General features: G+C 36.6%; 4 protein-coding genes across 4 annotated transcripts; 1 reads left to right on the plus strand and 3 right to left on the minus strand.

Moving 5' to 3' along the window:
- Nucleotides 1-1,202: 1,202 nt before the first annotated feature.
- LOC147569872 (DNA-directed RNA polymerases II and V subunit 8A-like) lies at nucleotides 1,203-4,203 on the minus strand. Its single transcript, XM_086656406.1, has 5 exons — nucleotides 4,171-4,203; nucleotides 3,671-3,773; nucleotides 3,279-3,436; nucleotides 1,693-1,787; nucleotides 1,203-1,519 (listed from the first exon to the last, which is right to left on the minus strand). The coding sequence occupies exons 2-5, from the start codon at nucleotides 3,741-3,743 to the stop codon at nucleotides 1,408-1,410; spliced, it is 438 nt and encodes a 145-aa protein (XP_086512532.1). The 5' UTR covers nucleotides 3,744-3,773; nucleotides 4,171-4,203; the 3' UTR covers nucleotides 1,203-1,407.
- LOC147569873 (uncharacterized) lies at nucleotides 3,694-9,185 on the plus strand. The gene is made up of 8 exons (XM_086656405.1): nucleotides 3,694-4,823; nucleotides 4,989-5,084; nucleotides 5,490-5,600; nucleotides 5,672-5,981; nucleotides 6,493-6,583; nucleotides 7,492-7,825; nucleotides 7,979-8,127; nucleotides 8,463-9,185. Exons 1-8 carry the CDS (start codon nucleotides 4,530-4,532, stop codon nucleotides 8,974-8,976), a joined length of 1,899 nt encoding a protein of 632 aa, XP_086512531.1. The 5' UTR covers nucleotides 3,694-4,529; the 3' UTR covers nucleotides 8,977-9,185.
- Nucleotides 9,186-9,603: 418 nt separating this feature from the next.
- Nucleotides 9,604-12,300, minus strand: LOC147569874 (uncharacterized). The gene is made up of 4 exons (XM_086656407.1): nucleotides 12,025-12,300; nucleotides 10,522-10,695; nucleotides 10,039-10,230; nucleotides 9,604-9,916 (listed from the first exon to the last, which is right to left on the minus strand). Exons 1-3 carry the CDS (start codon nucleotides 12,094-12,096, stop codon nucleotides 10,045-10,047), a joined length of 432 nt encoding a protein of 143 aa, XP_086512533.1. The 5' UTR covers nucleotides 12,097-12,300; the 3' UTR covers nucleotides 9,604-9,916; nucleotides 10,039-10,044.
- A 1,672-nt stretch (nucleotides 12,301-13,972) lies between these two features.
- LOC147569875 (NADH dehydrogenase [ubiquinone] iron-sulfur protein 6, mitochondrial-like) lies at nucleotides 13,973-16,016 on the minus strand. The gene is made up of 3 exons (XM_086656408.1): nucleotides 15,875-16,016; nucleotides 14,453-14,537; nucleotides 13,973-14,314 (listed from the first exon to the last, which is right to left on the minus strand). The coding sequence occupies exons 1-3, from the start codon at nucleotides 16,001-16,003 to the stop codon at nucleotides 14,199-14,201; spliced, it is 330 nt and encodes a 109-aa protein (XP_086512534.1). The 5' UTR covers nucleotides 16,004-16,016; the 3' UTR covers nucleotides 13,973-14,198.
- Nucleotides 16,017-20,239: the final 4,223 nt, after the last annotated feature.

Genomic DNA, 20,239 nt, shown 5'->3' on the forward strand with positions numbered 1-20,239 from the left:
CTTATGGAAATGAATGTATGTGTTTTTTAATTATTTTGCATGTTTTTATCTTAAGATCTTAAAACAGTCTTTTATACCTAATGCATGTGTTTTCAGCAATCAAAACAAATCTGAATTTGAAAAGAAGACTAATGTCTAAATTGATTAGAGAAGTAAACACATACAAGTACTCGGACTATACAAGTAAATCACGCATTATTTATTTCAGATTTAACAAAAAAAACAACACTTCTATTTTTTTCATTTTCACTTTCTTTTAGGTATTTTTTTGGGCGTCCTCTTTCTCTCCAAGTCGTGATTATTGATGTAAACTAGTAGCAGCATAGAGGACAAATAGAAGTCCACAATAAATTTAACAGATCCGTAGCAAAACCGTTTATTAGAAAGGCCAAAATATCAATTATTAAAATGTGAAAGTCTGCATCTTTCAGAAAATGGTTTCCTATTCGAAGAGTGCATATGGAAGCACAATAAATAAAACTAGGTAGCAAGATCTAATGAGGACTGTCAAAAACGATGGAAAAAGAAATTGAGAGATTTGGGAAAATAAAGAAATTATCTGGAGTAAAAAGTTTTGGCCCGCAAATAATTTTTTTTTGTAAATCTTTTGTTTCCTCCAAACACTTGAACACTTACATTTTCAACTTCTTCCTCTTCCAATTCTACCATGGACACCCGTGAGTTCCACCTAAATTCCGACTACCTCCACAACAAATCCCGATCACATTTTCATCATCTCCGACAACTCTCATCTTCTCACTCTCTCTCTCTCTCTCTCCGAAGGGGAGGAGCCCCTCCGCCGGAGATCAGGTTTTCAATCGAAACTAGATCTGGTTTCATCTGGAAACCAAACCAGACTCCGACGAAGGGGTTCCTCACCTTCGCCAAAGATGGCGAGAGAAGAGAGAGAGAAGAAGAGAGAGAGAAGAGAGAGAGAGAGAAGAAGAGAGAGAGAAGAGAGAGAGAGAAGAGAGAACGAAGTCGGAGGCTAACTCCGGCAGGCGACTTACTGCCGGCGACTTTAAGGGTTTGTTTGATTTATGTGTTTTGGGGTTTCACCTTTTTCCCCGGATAATTTTCTTATTTCCCCAAATCAGCGTCCCAAAAAACTGCAACTATGTCAAACTAATCAAGATTTCATCTTCAATTTCCAGCCTAGGCAAGAAGTGAAGGCCATAATATTTTAACCCGGAATCATTGACTAATATCAAACAGATTAATATTAAGTATTAGATACAAACACCTCCTGTCTTTTTTTTTTTTTGTTGAAATCAAACACCTCCTGTCTAGATACCAAAATGCATTTAGCTAAGATAAAATCAACATGAAAATATTTGACTCTCTCTTCTTAGAGTTTCAGTGTTGTGTAAATCATATGTAAACCCGACAAGAGATCTCACAAAGGCTTCATACTTTCCTCATTAAGAGAAACAATCTCTGATCTAACTCAAAGTTGTTGGCCAAGCTTGGCTCCCCTTTCAGCATCATCAATAGACCGCCAAATGACGCGTAAATCTCCCTGCAACCAGAAGAATAAGATCAACAAAATTACAAACTTTGGATCTTAAAAAGGAACCAATCGAAAAATAGATCTTGAATCCTGAATATCAATTGAACTCGAATTTTAGAGAAAGAAAAAGTATATGAATCAATGTTTTGTTTAAACCAAAATAAGCTATAGCATACACATACACTTTAACATTGCCTCCTGAACCAGTCTCTGATATCTTGTACAGTTTCCCGTGCATAACGTACTCATATTTATCCGCAAGCGATTTTCTTGCTGCCTGTACATTGTTCGATAAAAGTGTGAGGTTTTTTCCAAATCAATTGATTTTTTAACAGATTCCGAGAAGCAGATCAAGGGCGTAAAAAAGCTGTTTTATATCGATGTTGATTATTAGCAAATGTAAAGCTACAAAATAGGACATAGGAGTAGTACCTCGAAAAAACTAACACCTAAACATACTTCAAACAAAAAAACTACAGTACCAAGTTAACACTAAGTATTTGGGTTTGGGACATGGGCCAGTTGTAGTTTGAGCCGCTAACTGAGGTGATGCCTAGGCAAGCACCAGATCGTGAACGGGTAACTATATGTCGTCTTAGCCATAATCCCTCCATGTATTTTGACTATTTTTTTAATAAATACTCGAGATATTTACTTTGACTAATCTCCATTGATACATTTTGACTATTTCTATATATTTTCATGATAAGAAAGTTACAAACTATTCAATTATCAGACGTATAATTAAAGGTCCAACGTGAAAAATAGAAAGATGTATATGTATCTATTTATATGCATGTGTGTGAGAGCGCCTAGAGCACGACACCAAGCAACATTCTTTTTGACATGTCGGCTAGACACCACTTTTGACAACATATCTGAGCCAAGTTGAGTGGTCTTGATTCTCAAGGTATCTAAGTCACTACGGATTTAATGGGCTAGATTTTTTTAATGAAATACATAACATAAATACAAAATTTCTTGTAACGTAAGATTATAAAACACTACTTTTTTACGACCTTGGGTTTTTTGGGCTTACCCCCTCAAAACTAATCATTAATTGAGTTTACCCCCTTCAGTAATTAGTAATTGAGGTTACCCCCTTGAATTTAGTGTTTTTAGCAAAACTGCTAAGGACATGTTTGGTATGGGACGATAAAATCGCAAATTACAACCAAAATCAATCTTTACAAATCTTATTACCGACCAAATCAAACAATAAAAGTAAGGTGGAATAACTACGAGGAATCATATTGAAGGATAATTGTTCTTGGTAGTCATATTTATTTCACGTACACCAAACACAACCTTTGTGTTTTTGTCAAAAATAGTAAACCTAAGGGGGTAAACTCAATTTCCCATTATTGAGGGGGGTAAACTCAATTACCAATTACTGATGAGGGGGTAAGTTCAAAAAACCCTAAAAGTTTCAAGTTTAAAGTAAAATAATATGAAGAGGGGAGGGATGGACCTTGAATCAGGCCATGTATCACCGAGCTTAATTAGACTTGAGAGTGATAAATCTAGCTATATGCTATGACACTGACACCTCGTCCAATACTACGACGAATAGCCTAACTTATTCAAGAAGCAACTTCTACGCGACTTTCAACTATCCTCCTTTAACAAGTGAAACTAATATCTTTTAACAATTATAGAGAAAAGAAGACGCCAATAGTTTCTCAAACTGACTCTTAAAAGATGTGAAACACCTACCGAACTAAATAGAAAAATATCACCATTATCGGTGTTTGAAGAAGTATATTACCTGATCGTAATAACCAGTGTCAGGAGTTCCATCGAGACTTAGAGTGGGAGCTAATGCCATTGTGAATTTGTCATCATGTTGTAGAGGATATATCTCTGTGTTCACATCTAGATGCATGAAGGCCTCAAACTTCTCACTCTTTGCTTCAATACGAGAAACTACATACATAATTAAATAGGTGTTTATCAAAAGAACACAAGGGAAAGGTTTATGCATCACAAAAGAAGAATAACCCTTAAGTGAGACAATAATACATTTCGAATTACATATAAGAGATCAAGAGATGAAGCATATCATTGTCAATATGTAAGTTATTCACGTAAATAGTACATTATCCGATCTAGTTTAAATGTAGAACGTGCTGTTAAGCTAGAAACCAAACGCCATTATACCTTTATCGAACTTTTTACCACCTGGGTCCAGCTGCATCACTTTGAAAATATCATCAAAGAGAAGATCAGCCATTTTAGCTAAACTTAGAGGATCACAAATCACCTACAAAGTAAATTTAATTAAGTGAGTACAATCATTTTAATTAGTAGCTAGTTTAGTTGATTGAAGAGGAAAAAGAAAAAAAAAATTCGAACTCGAGTTGTTGAAGAGTTTGCCAGTTTGTGTCATGCATATAAGGGGGTAAGTAAAACCCTAACCCCTTTCCAAAAGTGTGTGGTTGATAAAGAAAAGATTGTAACTTGGAACTCACAAGGTTAAAAAAACACAGTCAAAGAGAGGTGGATAGAGAAGATTAGGGCTTCTTTATGGGATTTCTACACCATTAGTGGAGGTGGGTATGTCTCTAAACGCCCTAGTTCAACTTCCCCTTACCGTTTTCAAGAAAAACTGCTCTTCAGTTTAGCAATCGAAGATAATGGAAACCCTAAATATAAGTTACCTGTGTAAGAAAGAAGATGGAGAAGATTCGAGCTCACTTCTTCTCGTCTCCTGTTAGTTGAATTTGAGAGAGAAACTAACCAAAACTCTGCTTTTCTAACCCCCCAACTCGTATTGGGTCGGGCCGGGGCCCCGCTAAGAATAGGGAGAGTGGGAGAGAAGAAACCCTACAAAAACCCTGAATTCTCTTTTCCTCCTCTTTCTTCAACCTTCCAAGGGGGTTCTGTGTCAAACCCCCATCTCTCTTTCTCTCTCTACTCATACTGTTTCTTCCACTTAAAAATATCAAAGCACTTGAATTCAAAGCTACCCATTTCTAGGGTTTTTAATAATTCTAAGGATTCAAAACAGAAATAAAAAATGGGAAGAGCTTCTACATTAGGTGTTGTTTCTGCATTGATATCTGCATCATTAGGTATTGAACAAGTTTATGCTGATGGCCCTTTCAATTTCTCCCCATTCTCTTCTTCTTCTTCATCTTCACCGGAAGAGTCTCCTTCATCTGATTCATCAATGGAAGCAGCAAAGGAAGACCCACCACCCCGTGTTCGAAATTATAATCCAAGAACTACTGCTGCTGGATTCGATCCTGAAGCCCTTGAGGGAGGAGTTAAAGCACTTAAAGAGATTAGTAACTCTAATAATGTGAAAAAGGTTCATTTTTTCGATTAGTAACTTGTTTTCCCTTTTGAAGTAGTATTTATTTGATATATTGAACCTTTCTTTTATGATGATAATTGTTTTGTTGGTTAAGAGTTTGATATTTTTTATAGTATAAAACTTCATAAGTTACAATATGTTTGAGTTGTTTGTGTATAGGCTTTTGAGGAGAGGAAGAAACAACAAGAGACAAGGCAAGTTGAATTGGCAGCGAAGAAAGCCGAATTTCAGGCAAAGCGAGCTCAACATGAAGCTGTAAGATTGATGATATTTCTTCAAAAACATTGCTATATAAACTATTTATTTACTTGATTTATTACCCAACTTCTTCGAAAAGAACTTAGAAAACGAAAGAAATATTCGATCATTCTCGGGTTTAATGTCCTCCGCGACTATATTTGTTGATTAATCAGTGGGAAGCTCTAAAAAAATTTCAGCTACTATTTCATCATTTTATGGGTGTAAGAAATTATTGATAAGGAGGACTTAATAAATTGGAAGAGTTTGCAAGCTCTCACAATTAAGCCTTGATCACAGTTTTTGGGCAATTGCCAATATTTTATCTTCCGACTGTTTTATGCTTGTGAGTATTCAAGTACTTGGTGTAAAAAAGTGAGTGTTTTTTTCTTGAAGTTTATAGTTCTATCTGCTTTCATACAGGAGAGACAGCAGGTAATATATGAAGAGAAAAAAAAACTAGCTCAGCAACAGGCACAAACAAAAGCTCAAATGGCTCGTTATGAAGATGAATTGACGAGGAAAAGGATGCAGGCATGTTTCTAGTTCTTATGTTGTTCTGAAGCTCTTCAATAGAGCAGGAGCTAATTTTTGTGTTTCCACAGGCAGAGAATGAAAGTCAAAGAGCAAGAAATCAAGAGCTTGTAAAAATGCAAGAAGAATCATCCTTAAGGCAAGAGCAAGCTCGACGAGCAGCAGAAGAGCAAATTCAAGCTCAACGTCGGCAAACAGAGAAAGAAAGGGCTTTGATAGAGCAGGAAACAATTAAAGTTAAGGCGATGGCTGAAGCAGAAGGAAGAGCACATGAAGCAAAACTAGCTGAAGAGGTAAATAAACGGATGCTAGTAGAACGTGCAAGTGCTGAAAGAGAGAAGTGGGTTGCTGCCATAAACACAACTTTTGATCATATAGGAGGTGCAAACTCAATTTCATCAAAATATATACCCACATATCTATATCTTTCCTACAAAACAGATATCAGGTTCTGCCTACTTTTGGGCAGCGTAATAGATCAGTAGGCGAATTTCCTACTTGATCCGTACTCAAGCATTCTTATTGGAGGAATGTTCCATTACAACAAGCGTATTCATCTGCTGCTTATTTATTAGAAATTCTAATAAGCAAAGTTGGATCGGTTTTTGTTTTGGTAAAGGATGTGTTATTGCTTACTTACTGAGTGACTGTTAGATATAGTCACTTTCATTTAAATATTAAATTCATAGTTTAGCTTAGTTTTGTGCTATTTTGAGAATTCATTATTTAAGTTTTTGTTGTCAATTGGCGTTCTATATATCAAACTTACGATTTAGTCCCTGTACAATACTATATTCTGGCATACTGTTACTCTATTATTCTTGTTGTCACATTAAGTTAAATGTATTTAAGAACCCGACTAAGCTGATAGTGATATGTATCTCTGATGTAGGTGGATTGCGAGCCGTATTAACTGATCAAAATAAGCTCATTGTGCTTGTTGGAGGATTAACAGCTCTTGCAGCAGGAGTTTACACAACTAGGTACCTGTTCTAGTTTATGACGACTTTTTTGTTCCGTGTAGTTGTTTATTACCCCAAGTGGTGTTCCTAGCATTCTCAAGTGTATGCACATCTGCAATTAAGATACTGACTATGTTGTCGAAGGAGGCACCTTTGACTCCCCAAATGGACTATTTTATATTTTGGCACCCCAAGTTTTTGGCTTTAACACTTTCCCAGTGGTGAAAAAAAAATAGTCAATTGCACATTCATATAAGTATATTTCTTAACAAGATAAGTGTCTTTTGTATATTTACTGATATATCATGCATGTATTGATTTAGTTTTTTATAGTTTTATCATATATATTGTGCATCAAATAGCATACTATGCCTCACCTCCCTAATTTCAGACTCCTCTGATCAGCCGTGCATTTCGCTTGCCACGCCTTTCGCCCCGAGTGACATAGGTTCATACTGGATAGCTAACGGAATCTTTCATACTAATTACTGCTTTTGGAGTGGATTATTGCACTAGTTCCTTACTCTTTACGGTTTGAATCTTTTGATGTCTTCTACTCTTACAATGGTCTATGTCTATAGGAGGATTGGTATCCATATGGAATTTTTTTATTTTTGTTCACCGGTACCCTGCTTGCGTGCTTTTACCTTAAAAAGTAAAACCATTGTCGCATTATCTCGTAATCTGACAATGTTAAGTCATCCAACTGTTAGCATTAGCCTTCCATGTCCTTCCACGTATATATTGGGTCTTCCATCTCCTAGTTTTCTCGTCCAGTTGCCGTTTCAAATAAACTTGTGTTACTGTTGAAAACAAATTATACGCTCGGTGAAGTGAGATAACCCAAAACTTCCTAGATTATATTTTCACTATACTAATTTGTAATTTTGGGGAACATGCTGACATTTCCGGCAATTTTATTAACGCAGAGAAGGTGCAAGGGTTGTTTGGGGCTATGTGGATAGAATATTGGGACAACCGTCTTTGATAAGAGAATCTTCTAGGGGGAAATACCCTTGGTCGGGCTTCTTTTCTCGTGGCATGAGCTCACTTACACAAAAGGCTGATAAAGGAGGTGCTGCGAAAAATGGGAGTGGATTTGGGGATGTGATTCTTCATCCTTCTCTTCGTAACAGAATCGAACAACTTGCTGGCGCAACTGCGAATACAAAATCCCATAAAGCTCCTTTTCGAAACATGCTCTTTTATGGCCCTCCTGGAACAGGAAAAACTATGGCTGCTAGAGAACTTGCACGAAAATCGGTATGGCATCTAAGTCCTTATTTTCTATTTTCGATTATGATCTCTTATCTCTTAATAGTGTGACTTACAAAAACTTTACTGTTAGTTTCAAAAAAAAAAAAACTTTACTGTTTCCTCTTATATTTTCATCAAGTCCTGAATCATTCTTTTTAGGGGTTGGATTATGCATTGATGACTGGTGGAGATGTCGCGCCACTAGGATCACAAGCAGTGACCAAAATACACCAGTTATTCGACTGGTCTAAGAAATCTAAAAGGGGTTTATTGCTTTTCATTGATGAAGCTGATGCCTTTTTATGCGAGTAAGTTATTTTTCCTACACAAGATGGCCCTTTGGGGCTCTCATTTTGACATTGACCGACCAATTTATGGAAAACGCGATGGGTGTTTGATTTTCTTGCTAAGAAATTAGCGATGGGCGCATGAAATTATTCTTATTATTTATCGGTGTCAAACCCAAAACTAAAGCCAGACCACTGATTGCATCTTATTGCCTCATCAAAACCGAGAACAACCTGGTTCTATCTCTCATCAGTAACAAGATAATAACAATATCACATCATATCAAAGTCTAATTTTTATCTCTTATAAACCCTTGTTCATAAAACTGAAAACTGAAAATGGACAAATTTTGCAGGCGTAACAAGACATATATGAGTGAAGCCCAACGGAGTGCTTTAAATGCCCTCCTTTTCCGCACAGGTGACCAGTCCAAAGACATAGTTCTCGCTCTCGCCACTAACAGACCCGGTGATCTAGATTCTGCAATTGCTGACCGTATCGATGAGGTCCTTGAGTTCCCCCTCCCTGGTGAAGACGAACGCTTCCAGCTGCTTAAACTTTACCTCAATAAATACATCTCCAGAACAGGAGAGAGAAAATCTAGTTGGATATCATCCTTGTTCAAAAAGCAACCAAAGAAGATAGAGATCAGAGGTGTAACAGACGATGTTATTCGAGAAGCTGCAAACAAAACAGATGGGTTTTCAGGAAGAGAGATAGCAAAGCTTATGGCCGGTGTTCAAGCCGCTGTTTATGGAAGCAAAGACTGCGTTCTCGATGCAAACTTGTTTCGTGAAGTAGTGGATTACAAAGTCGCCGAGCATCAGCAGAGAAGAAAGCTCGCAGCTTCTGATGGGGGTAGCCTGTGAGTTCATTTTCTAAATTTTCTCCGGATGATAACTTTCTAGTTTAGGGTTTAGGTGAACGATTTCCCAAGTTAATTTTGGTGCATTGTACTGATGTTGTCCATCAATATTTTCCCTACTGTGATTGAGGGGATTTTGAGTTCATATTTTTGTCAAAATCTAAGAGGTGGTTTCCGAGTAATAATAAAAATATTGATAGATTTTAATGATAATCTGGTTTACTATTTCACTTGGATCTCTTTCCAAGTTCAATATTTCATATTATTCCTCTTTTTATGGAAAAATTGTCTTTGGTAGGTCATGTCCACAGTTATTTTCAGTCTCTAGATTCTCTCTTCCCCACATGGTGATTTATTTATACAACTAGGGTTACCAGGACATCCAAGTAATCATATTGAATAGTGGGCTTCTTTTTACACCTTCCCCAAATCTACCTCATACCATGTCTAGTGTAAATTACTTGATTTACGACTCATCTATTCCCTGGCTTTTACGAGTTTTGGTAGGCAAATTCCATTCCTAATACATTCCCACGTACCAAACATCACTCAGGCACGCGAGTTTTGGTAATCAAATTCCATTTCTGTGCTCTAAACATGGCTTCAAAGTTACGTGACGAAAAGAAAGGGGTTGCCTTTCAAAGAGATCAATTTGAGCCTTTTATAAATAAACTCAGACTTTAGTTAACATTTCAATGACCACAAGTTCTGTTTATAGAAAACATTGATACCAAAAAAGTGCAGGTGAAGAACTTGATCACTTCTCTTCTTCCATGTTATCTTCACTTCCTTGCTTTCAGGACAACCAGTGCGAACCATTGTGTCTAATGAGCGAAATTTGACCTGAAACTGATGAACCGTGGAAGTTTTCAAGGGCATCGAAGATACATACTTAGTCCATCAGATGCTTATCCTTCCGAACTTACAAAATGTCCGTATAATATCTGCAAAACCAAATATGGGAAAAAGGATATAATACATAGCATATACTATAAGAGTGAACCTAAAAGATAACTAGTACGACGTTTCAAATGCTAGACAGAATGCATTCTTCAAGCAGATTTACCTTGTTTCAAATCCCAGAGGGATTACATTCTTCGAGCAGATTTACGAGATTGGGCTGTGGTGCACTAACAGAAGGTAAGATTAATCGATTAGATTGAGGTGGTCTAGTCCTTGGCTCAGTCGCTTCAGAACTAAGCGGTAAGCTGCTCCTTTGTGTAGTTGCTGAGATTCGTTCCTTCCATAGTCTCCCATCCTAAAAAAAAAAGTTCCAAGCAGCACAAGAAACAGTTCAAAGATGGGAACTTTGATTTAAGACTGAGTAAAACAATCATTATTCAGATGAGCAATATCGATTATACAGTTAAAACAGGTCATAACTTAAAAAGAAAACTATTTGACGGCCAACGATTCATTATATTATAGAATCACAGAAGGGCCAAACGTCTACCAATTTAACTAACCAATCTAAAAGAGTATCATAAAGAGTGAATAGAAAGAGCAAGATCTCTATCACTTGAGAGTTGATGAACCACTTCAGACTTACATTAAGAATTGAAGGTTCTGGTAATGGACAAGTAACCGGTTGACCATTATCGAAAGGCTCGACTGGGTGTTCAACTGGCTTAAAGTCTATCATGCTTTCTATCCCATGAGCAGCAGCGGCGGAAGCAGTAGTAGTGGGAATCACAACATTCTGAGGCAATGCTCCCCTCTCCTCCTGTAAGCACAGTCATGAGTGAGAATATATATATATATAGACTCTAATATGGAGAAGATGAAGTTGTTCACATAGAGGTGGTGTAGATGAAAAACTGCAAAATGAAATGCAAGTTATCGTACTCGGTTAGTTAACATGTTGGTTAACTATATTCTAGAACACGAAAAATTGCTTACCAAAATATCTACCGGGGTCTTCTAAAGATAACAGAAGAGATACCGGCAGAACCAGTAGTCCCTCTCAAAGAAGAAGAACGGGTTAATTTACGTCTTGTTTGATGGTTGGAGGTGAAAGAGAGCCAAACACATACTATAAATTGCTAGTATTTTTTTTTTTTGCATTGAAAATTGCTAGTATTTTCTTCTTCAATGGGTTCTTGTGTCAGTGTCAACGAGGGTTACCCTTGGGGGATGAAGATTTGTTAGAGTATCAATAGATTACATAATAAGGGTTATTCGGTCTTATCAGGAGAATAGAAAAACCTAATAGTGTTCAATACTGCAACCCATGACTTCCAAAGCCATCTAGCTTGGATACCATATTAACAAGCTTGCACTCTAAAGGCAGGATTTAATTGAGAGAGGGGAAAGAGTGTCAATACTCAGGGTCCTTCGGCTTTAAGTCTAACAAGGATTAGGCAAAGTCCGAAACTCGTATACTAACAAAGCTTCAAAACTAAATAGCGCCGTAAAAATGCTTTCATGGATCTAACAAGGACTAGATGCACTTAAAGTCAAGTGGATTCAAAAGTCAAGTGGACTAGATGCTTTCAATTAATATCCCATTCCATGTAAACTTGCTTTTGAACCTCCTAGGAATTTGGGTTCCTAAGAATCCTCCTTATTGATTCTCAATAAAGCTTGCTCACAAGACCCACTCAAATCCATTTATATTGAAACTTCCATTCCATATACTAAATGAGTAATAAATACAAGTCCATTTAAATCAAAGGGGTCTAAAATATTGAAGAAACTAAGAACCCAATCAATGATATAAAGATCCACTTAAGTAATCACAAATTTCACCAATCTAATTGGTCTAAAATAAGTCAACTTCTTTAAAGAACAATCTTAAAATTGAAGAATGAATAGAACCCATTTCAGGAAATTTAAGCTCAAGTAAAGAGTCAAATGGATTCACCAAAATTCTTGATCTTAAACAATAGAAATTTTTTTTACCCAAAAGCATAAAACACAGAGTCTTAAACAGAAACTCTTTTCTTCCTATAAAAGACCAGATAGATTAGAGTGGAAAAGAGAGAGAGATGAGAAAACCCACTACCCATGAATGAAAATCAAATTAACAGTTCAAATCATATGGGATGCTTACAATTGCACTTTGAGATCTTCTATGATTTCCGATTGCTCTTCCAACAGAAAATCGTGAAAAAATACCCACCATTTCTAATGCTTTTTCTCTTTTTTTTTTTCTTTCGTGATTTGAAAGGTCTTGTTCTAATGGACTTTCGATTTTAGAGTATATATATATGTTTGAATTTTGATCGATCAGGACGAATTCGTCTTTTCTGTTATTCTTTTTTCCTCTTCAGTTTCCTTGTTAGTTATGGGACTAATAAATAGAGTTTTTGTTATGGCAGGTTAAAAGGGACAAGAAGAATGAAGGTGAAGGAACTTTAAAAACTTGGGGGAGATTTTGGCATTAACCCCCACATTCATGACAATAGTTGTTCTACACCCAAATCTCTTTTTTATTTTGAGAAATTGACTAGGATCTACGTCCTAAAGCCCGACAACAAAGAGCCAAAGCCCAACAACATCTACTTTATTTAGTGCCTAAATTGCATGGAATATTTCTTGGTGATAATCTGCTTACACCCGAGACTCGATCCCAATACCTCATGAGCTTAAGAGGAATGTCCTTCCACTACACCAAAGAGTTGTGGACTCACCCTAATCTCTTCTTAATATAGGTTCCCTCTTGGGATGGAAGAGTCAAAACAAAGTTAAGTGCTTGAAGGGAACTGTCAATGACACATGTAATTCATGACGAAAATACCCTCTTTTTTTATCAGAAGTTTCCCAGCCAATTTCAGATTCATTCCGTAGGCATATTAGGTTAGACCATTCCAAAATGTCAAAGACGAAGGCGAACATAATTAACTTTTAATATATTTTCGAGAGACTACAAATCAGATACAAATATATTTTCTTATAAGAACTCATATGATGGAGAAAGACGTATGTGTAAAATTATTTAGCTCACAACGAGCTTGCGGACAAGTTAAATGAGTTACAATGAGTTGGATGAGTGTGATATAATTATAGGAAACATCAACGAGTTGTAAACTCTAGGTAAAAACCTTAGAGATAAATTGATTATATTTTTTTTCATATAAATCTAAATCTAATTGCATTATGTAGGAAGTAGGATTAATGGAGTTTTTTTCGTTGAAGAGTATCATTAATGGACTTCTCTATCATATATGGATAATGCTACTCAGACTCTCAAAGTCTAAACAAAGTCAAGAATGTAAGCATTTTGAGGGTGTGGGTTTTATTCACCTTTACCAAAATAAAAGTGATTTACAAATCTTTAATCAAATAGTGCTCACTTTCTTGACTTTGTCTGTATTCTGTGAGTCTGAATAGCATTATCCATCATATATTGTATATGCAGCTCACATCTTAAGGTCAAATGGGTCCACCTCTTTGGAAGTGGAACTCAACCACTCTCCACATGCCTTGTTTTTCTTCTCTCTTATTGAAGAGGAAAACTCAAAACAATGGATCCCAGTATCCAGCTATCCGAAATACTATACAACCAATAATTAAATAAAACTTTATTTCTGGTTTGACAGAAATGTATGATTGAAGATGTTCACTTTTTTTTTAATTAAATCTTCTTCGTGTAAATCGAGTCAAAATAGAAGAGTATTAGTTTCAATAATTAGTTTAAAACCCAAAATCAGTTACAATCTCCTTAAAAGATCTCTCTATCCAAACGATCTAAACTACTCTCCACGTAGTTTCTTCTGAACGAAAATAACAAATCAAATTCAGTTTCTTTTTTTTTTTCAAATGCAGGTTCCAAAACATGTGATCTATTGGCGTTAGACAAGAGGGATCTAGAAACCCAGTCCTTCTTGATGTCAAATTGAACTTACTCTCTTCTTCATCTTCCCTTTCGTCGTTTTAGAGATGCACATTTAGATATTAAATCTTTTTAAGTTCCACGCTTGTCTTAACGATTTCACTTATATTACACCATGCCTACATATCTTCTACACTAGTTGCATTAAATATGATTTAAGAATTAATGAAAGAAAGATTTTGGTAGCATAAAAAGTAAAATTGGTCAAGAAAGCTTATTTCAAACAAGGATGCAAGACAGTATTATCAGCTCATTGAAAGTAAACAACATTGATGAACAACAGAAAAACAAGTTGAACCTGAGATGAAATAGGAAGCTGTTACTATACACAGTTCTCTGAAATTCGCCTCAAGATACTACGGTTCTTTCAGAAAGGCGACAACGACAAGCTCTTAATGATGATGATCGTGATTCTGAACATATCGGAGGCCACAATACTTGCAGACAGCTGGGTCTTTTAGATCTAGGCATATGAACTCGATTGGATGCCCGAGTGCAGGATCGTTATCTGCTCAACGCAAAAAAGAAAAAAACAGAAAGGGAATACATAAGAAAGTGAAAAACACATACAGATGCCAATGTGCTCGAGCAAACCAAACATACAACGAAAAGATCGCGTAAAATAACATTTGGTAATACTAGTTACCTCCTTCACAAGCAACTATCCTGCCTTTGACTTCAATTGGTGGAACTTCATTGATCAATTCCATGGGAGATTTCTTACTTGTATCCTGTTATTAACAAAGAAAGGCTATTTAGCATACATATATTACAGGCTCCCCAGGTAAGGATAGTAAAGTAAGAGAAATCATGCAAATAAGGCGACTTCCTACAAGGTTAAGACTAGACAGTGCTTAAACCCAAGGTTAGATTTGGGTTCCACTCCACAATCATCAAGAGCTTTGTAGTGAGAGAGAAAACAAAAGCACTGGACCCATTCACACATATCAAAGATTTTTTACTTCTAAAATTGAATTTTGAAAATCCTATAAAAGATTCCTTAGCCTAATCGATTTAATGAAAGAGGTGTTCATGGCTTCAACTACAATGTAAGATTCCATTTTCCCTTGGTTTCGTTACAGAAGCCAAGCAGTATACTACCTTTCCTTGCTTGCAGTAAAAAATTGATTATCTTTCATTGCTATACAGTTGAAACTCTTAAATCTTCCTTGAGCCGATAGCCAATTACCCAATTTACTGGAACAACTATACTTGAAAACCTATGTACTAACACGAATACTCTTTTTTTGGTATCATTTGTCGTGTAGGGACACTCATATAGTCACTTCACTGTAAATTTTAGACAATATATATACATCTCGAGTGTACTTGCACATAAACTTATTTACACCCATAAATATTGGGTACCAACCTAGATTAATATAGTCCTTACAATCTAAAAGTTGTTCATCCAGAATTAAAGTTGTAGGTGAAAATATGTGAATTTGTGATTAAGACAAAAGAAGGGTGTTTCTTCTGTGTTGGCCTCTATTCTCTCCCACCATCGGGATCTCCTATTGACGTCTAAATACCGAAACTAATACTACTGTCCATGCTACGAAAACATGTGTGAGAACTCCTAAGATAATGGGTATTCGATGTGAACAGAAGATCGACATGGTAAAATCGGTAAGCCATTACGATGTCTCGACTCTTGACAGTAAAAATCCAGACACCTCTATGATCCTAAAGAATAAAAGATTCTTAATGTAGACTATGATTAACAAATGAGAAAGATTTACATGATATTGAAAATTGAACCATGTTGTAAAGAGTTTTTAGGGTTTGATTTCTTAAAGGGGGGAAGTAATTATTCTAATTTCTATCCAATTATTTATTCTAATAAGATTGCTTGATTGGGTTCATTAACAAGGGCCAAATAATTGAGCATATATTAGCAATCAAATACCGAGAATGGGTTCGGTTGGTTCAATTCATAAAATCGTGAATTGGGTAAATGATCAACTGAAACCCTAGTTCCGAACGAAAGATATGAGCACAAAGACCCAGATGAAAAGCAAAAAGGGAAATTCAGAGCCAAGAATAATCAAAAGAGGAAGAACAGAACCTGCATCCATTTAGCGGTGTGCTTGCTGATTTGACCGGCGACGAGAGAGAGATTTCGAGTGTTTGATGGATTATGTGTTGTTAGGGTTTTGAAAAACTTCGATGCATAAACAGCTCCATTCCTTGCCATCGTTAGTACTAGAGAGAAACTTTATCACAGTTCGTAGGAGCAATCCGGCCTTCACTGGTTTTCCTCTCTGAGACAAGAATTACTGATTATAGTCCTTTACCTTGTTTCAGTAAATTTAATCTAATTAAATATTTTTATGTACCGTCTTGTGGTCGTAGTGGTGGTTTATTATTACATTGGTCGTCCGACTTGGATGTTATAGTAAATTCACACTCTACGAATTATATTCATATAACTATTACTAACTCTATTAGTCCAAACCCTTGGGATATGTTATGTATTTATGGTCCTCCAAGGGTTCAGGACAGAGCATGTTTTTGGAATGATATTTTAAATAAAATCAGATCTATTAATAATTCCTTTTGTTGTATAGGAGATCTGAATGCTATCACTAATAGATCGGAAAAGAGCGGGGGTTCCTCAAACATTCCGTTCATGTCGCAATTTCAGAAGTTTGTTAGGGATGCAAATCTGGTTGACTTAGGATACAATGGTCCTGGATTTACCTGGACAAATAGTAAATCGATTCATCATTTAACAAGAGAACGTCTCGACAGAGTACTTTGTGATTCAAATTGGTTACTCGATTTCCCGGATTCCGGAGTATTTCACCTTCCAAGATATAACAGTGACCATGCCCCTATACTTTTGAAATTAAAGGTTCAGGGACAAATCATGAAGACAATCTCAAAGTATGAACTTTTTTGGACTAAACATGATGACTATGATTCTATTTTTTCAACAGAATGGGATAAAGCAGAAGGAAACCTCATGGACAAGTTTCAACTTATCAAGAACTCCATACAACTCTGGAGTAAAAGGGCGTTTGGGTTAATTAAAAATAGACTAGCCATCTTAAGGAAGAGACTGTCGGATATTCAAGCAATTAATCCTACTGACTCTTCTCTATCATTTGAAAGCTCTATTCAGGAACAAATCATCTACTTGGAGGAAGTCCAACGGACTAAGGCGGAACAGAGAGCACGATCGAACTGGGTTAAAAACGGAGATAGAAATACAAAAGCATTCCATCTCGCGGCATCAATTAGAAAACAGAAAAATTATATCCATCAGATAAAAACAAATTCGGGGCAGACAGTAACAAAAGAAGAAGACATTGCAAAGGAGATTATTGGGCATTTTCAGAACATATTTCAGGAGGAGCCAGTACGACATCCGCCAATCGAGATTTTAAATGCTTATAAGGTCATCTCGGATTATAATCAGGACCACTTCTCGAGGGTGCCAACAAAGGAGGAGATCAAAGTTGTTGTGATGGAGATGGGATCAATAAAAAGCCCGGGGCCAGATGGTTTACCAAACTTTATTTTCCAGCGACATTGGGACATCATAGGGGACGAACTTACTCAATATATCCAATCGGCATTCCAAACAGGTTCCATCGATCCTTCTCTAAACCTTACAACTTTGGCTTTGATCCCCAAGTGTCAACACCCGAGTTTGGCCTCAGACTATAGGCCGATTTCCCTTTGCAACTCGATTTATAAGTTCATCACTAAATTGATAGCAAATAGAATTCGACCTTGCTTAGAGGAATCAATAATGTGGACCCAGAACGCATTTGTACCCAACCGTCAGATTTTGGATAACATCGTAATTACTCAGGAATTATTACACTCTATGAGTCAATCCAAAGCTAAGAATGGAGCTTTCGCCCTTAAAATGGATATGGCGAAAGCTTATGACAGAGTAAATTGGGGTTTTCTTAAAAAAGTACTTATTGCCACGGGTTTTTCTGGCCGCCTCTTAGATCTTATTATGTCATGTGTTACTACTGCTAGGTTTAATATAAAATTGAACGGAAATTTAGTGGGGGATTTTCAGGCCACTAGAGGCCTGAGGCAAGGATGCCCCTTGTCCCCCTACCTGTTTATCCTTACCTCGCAGTCTCTCTCTCTCCTTATTTCTCATTATGAAATCAATAATCAGTTTACAGGTTATAGGATAAATCGGTCCAGCCCTAGCATTACACATTTGCTGTTTGCTGACGACCTCATTATCTTCGGGAGAGCTAACTTACATAATTTAGATTCAATATTACATATGATGCAAGTTTATGCAGATTTCTCGGGCCAAAAAGTTAACTTCACCAAATCATCTCTGTTCTTTAGCAAAGGAGTCCAAGATAATATCAAATCGGCTTTCATCTCCCAACTAAATGCTCCTCTAATGACAGATCAGGCTAAGTACCTTGGAGCATTAATCCTCAAGCCAGGTAACAGAATAAATAGTCATCAATGGTTAGTAGATAAATTTGATAAGAGTCTTGCAGGTTGGAAGGAAAAATTCATAACACAAACAGGTAAGACTGTCCTTATCAAATCAGTTTTGTCATCATATTGCACATACCCTTTCGGCTATCAAATACTTCCTAAGCATATCATTAACAGACTAAGCAAGGCAGAGAGAAGTTTTTGGTGGGGTCATTCTAATGACATTACTATAATGCACTTCATTAGATGGGAGATTATTTGTTCTCCAAAGCATAAAGGTGGATTAGGTATTAGGAATCTCCAATTAGCCAATGAGTCTTTAGTGGCAAAATTGACTTGGAGACTCTTAACAAATGCAAATGCAGTTTGGGTTAAACTTCTAAAATCGAAATATTTTAAAAATGATGACTTTTGGACTACGGATAGTCCATCTTCGACATCCCCTCTCTGGAAATCGATTCAACACACTAAACCCACCATGAGACGAAATGTTTTATGGCAAATAGGAGATGGAACAAGGGTTAAAATAAAAACAGACCCTTGGATCCCAAACTTGGTGAACAAAATCCCCATTATCATAAATGAATTACCAAATAATGTATTCTGGGTGGCAGATTTGATAAACACAGAGAATAATAGTTGGAATCATGATCTTCTAACCACTTACTTTAATCAAGAAACTGTGCAGGCTATCCAAGAAATTACTATTCCTCACAGCACGAGAAGGGATAAACTAATATGGTGCCAAAATGAGAATGGGAAATTCAACACTAAGTCTTATTATACAGAGATTAATACTTTCCCTATTTTAAGTCAAGAGGCTATTGATTTTCCATGGAAGGAATTCTGGAAAATTAAAGAAATGAACCCTAATATTCATCAATTTATTTGGAAAATCGTTCATAATGGAATAGCCACTCTTACCAACATAGGAAAAAGGGTTCAAAGTATACCTCAAGATTGTCTGTTATGCAACTCAGGAGACCCAGAAACATTGAATCACCTTTTCGGGGCTTGTCCTACATTCAACCAACTGTTACTACAAACAGGGATCTCGGATCTGCAACATATGGGCGAAGAGGTCATTAGAAATCTTGCTAGACTTCTACTTGATAAAGAAAACAGGAGTAATTGGTTCATTTACACTTATCTCATATGGGAATATTGGAAGATGAGGAATAACAAACACTTTCGTCATCAAGAAGTAGATCTCAGTCGCTGTTGGTGGAATACGAAAGAGGCACTCAGGTATGTTCCATCTCTCTTTGAATCAAATCCCTCATCATTTTCTCTAACTTCTGGAACAGAAAATTGGAACCCTCCAGCTACAGGTAAGATTAAAATAAATTGTGATGGCTCGTTCATGGAAACTAGAGCATCAGCAGCTTCGGTTGCTAGAGACTCGAGTGGAGTAATCATTGGGACAAAGAAGATGAGATTCAGACCAAAATCGGCACTTCACAGCGAGCTAATAGGGTTTCGGTTGGGAGTAGATTTGGCCGACGATCTAGGGTTAGAGGAGTTTATATTGGAGGGGGACAGTAGGGTTTTGGTGGATCTCTTATCCATCGACGGCCTGGAGACACCTTGGCGTTTAACGGCTGAGATTGAGGACTTGCGTGGGAGACTCACAAACCGCCATGTCCACATTTCATTCACTCCACGTTACTGCAACCAGCTGGCTCATTCTTTGGCGAGTGGAGTTTAGTCCCTACATTTGATTTGTTTGTGGTTTGACCCATTTAGGTTAACTTTTAATACTCTGTTTCAAGAGATGTATTACATTTGGTTTATTAAACATTTACCCTCAAAAAAAAAAAAAGTACTAGAGAGAAGAAGAAGAGGGAAATGTTTATGAGAGAGAAACTCCTGATGAAATGGCCATTGTGTTATTTGGTTCCCGCTATTTGACAAACTTACTATTTAGCCTCTAATATTTGACTAGTAGACTATTTGGCCCCAACTAATAGTTTCGTTAAGAGTTTGTTCATATATTACAATA

The sequence above is a fragment of the Eschscholzia californica genome, unplaced genomic scaffold (genome assembly GCF_041429995.1).
Source record: "Eschscholzia californica isolate CP2 unplaced genomic scaffold, dmEscCali1.0.p SCAF_1, whole genome shotgun sequence".
Lineage (NCBI taxonomy): Eukaryota > Viridiplantae > Streptophyta > Magnoliopsida > Ranunculales > Papaveraceae > Eschscholzia > Eschscholzia californica.

Coding starts and splice junctions, on each gene's coding strand:
- LOC147569872 (XM_086656406.1), bottom strand. CDS start 3,743: ATGGCTGATCTTCTCTTTGATGATATTTTCAAAGTGATGCAGCTGGAC. Junction 3,437..3,670: donor TGGTAAAAAGTTCGATAAAG/GTATAATGGCGT, acceptor TTATGTATGTAG/TTTCTCGTATTGAAGCAAAG. Junction 1,788..3,278: donor ACACTGGTTATTACGATCAG/GTAATATACTTC, acceptor AACAATGTACAG/GCAGCAAGAAAATCGCTTGC.
- LOC147569873 (XM_086656405.1), top strand. CDS start 4,530: ATGGGAAGAGCTTCTACATTAGGTGTTGTTTCTGCATTGATATCTGCA. Junction 4,824..4,988: donor ACTCTAATAATGTGAAAAAG/GTTCATTTTTTC, acceptor GTTTGTGTATAG/GCTTTTGAGGAGAGGAAGAA. Junction 5,601..5,671: donor TGACGAGGAAAAGGATGCAG/GCATGTTTCTAG, acceptor GTGTTTCCACAG/GCAGAGAATGAAAGTCAAAG.
- LOC147569874 (XM_086656407.1), bottom strand. CDS start 12,096: ATGGTGGGTATTTTTTCACGATTTTCTGTTGGAAGAGCAATCGGAAAT. Junction 10,696..12,024: donor GAAGATCTCAAAGTGCAATT/GTAAGCATCCCA, acceptor CTGTGCTTACAG/GAGGAGAGGGGAGCATTGCC. Junction 10,231..10,521: donor CAGAACCTTCAATTCTTAAT/GTAAGTCTGAAG, acceptor TTTTTTTTTTAG/GATGGGAGACTATGGAAGGA.
- LOC147569875 (XM_086656408.1), bottom strand. CDS start 16,003: ATGGCAAGGAATGGAGCTGTTTATGCATCGAAGTTTTTCAAAACCCTA. Junction 14,538..15,874: donor ACACCGCTAAATGGATGCAG/GTTCTGTTCTTC, acceptor TGTTAATAACAG/GATACAAGTAAGAAATCTCC. Junction 14,315..14,452: donor GATAGTTGCTTGTGAAGGAG/GTAACTAGTATT, acceptor TGCGTTGAGCAG/ATAACGATCCTGCACTCGGG.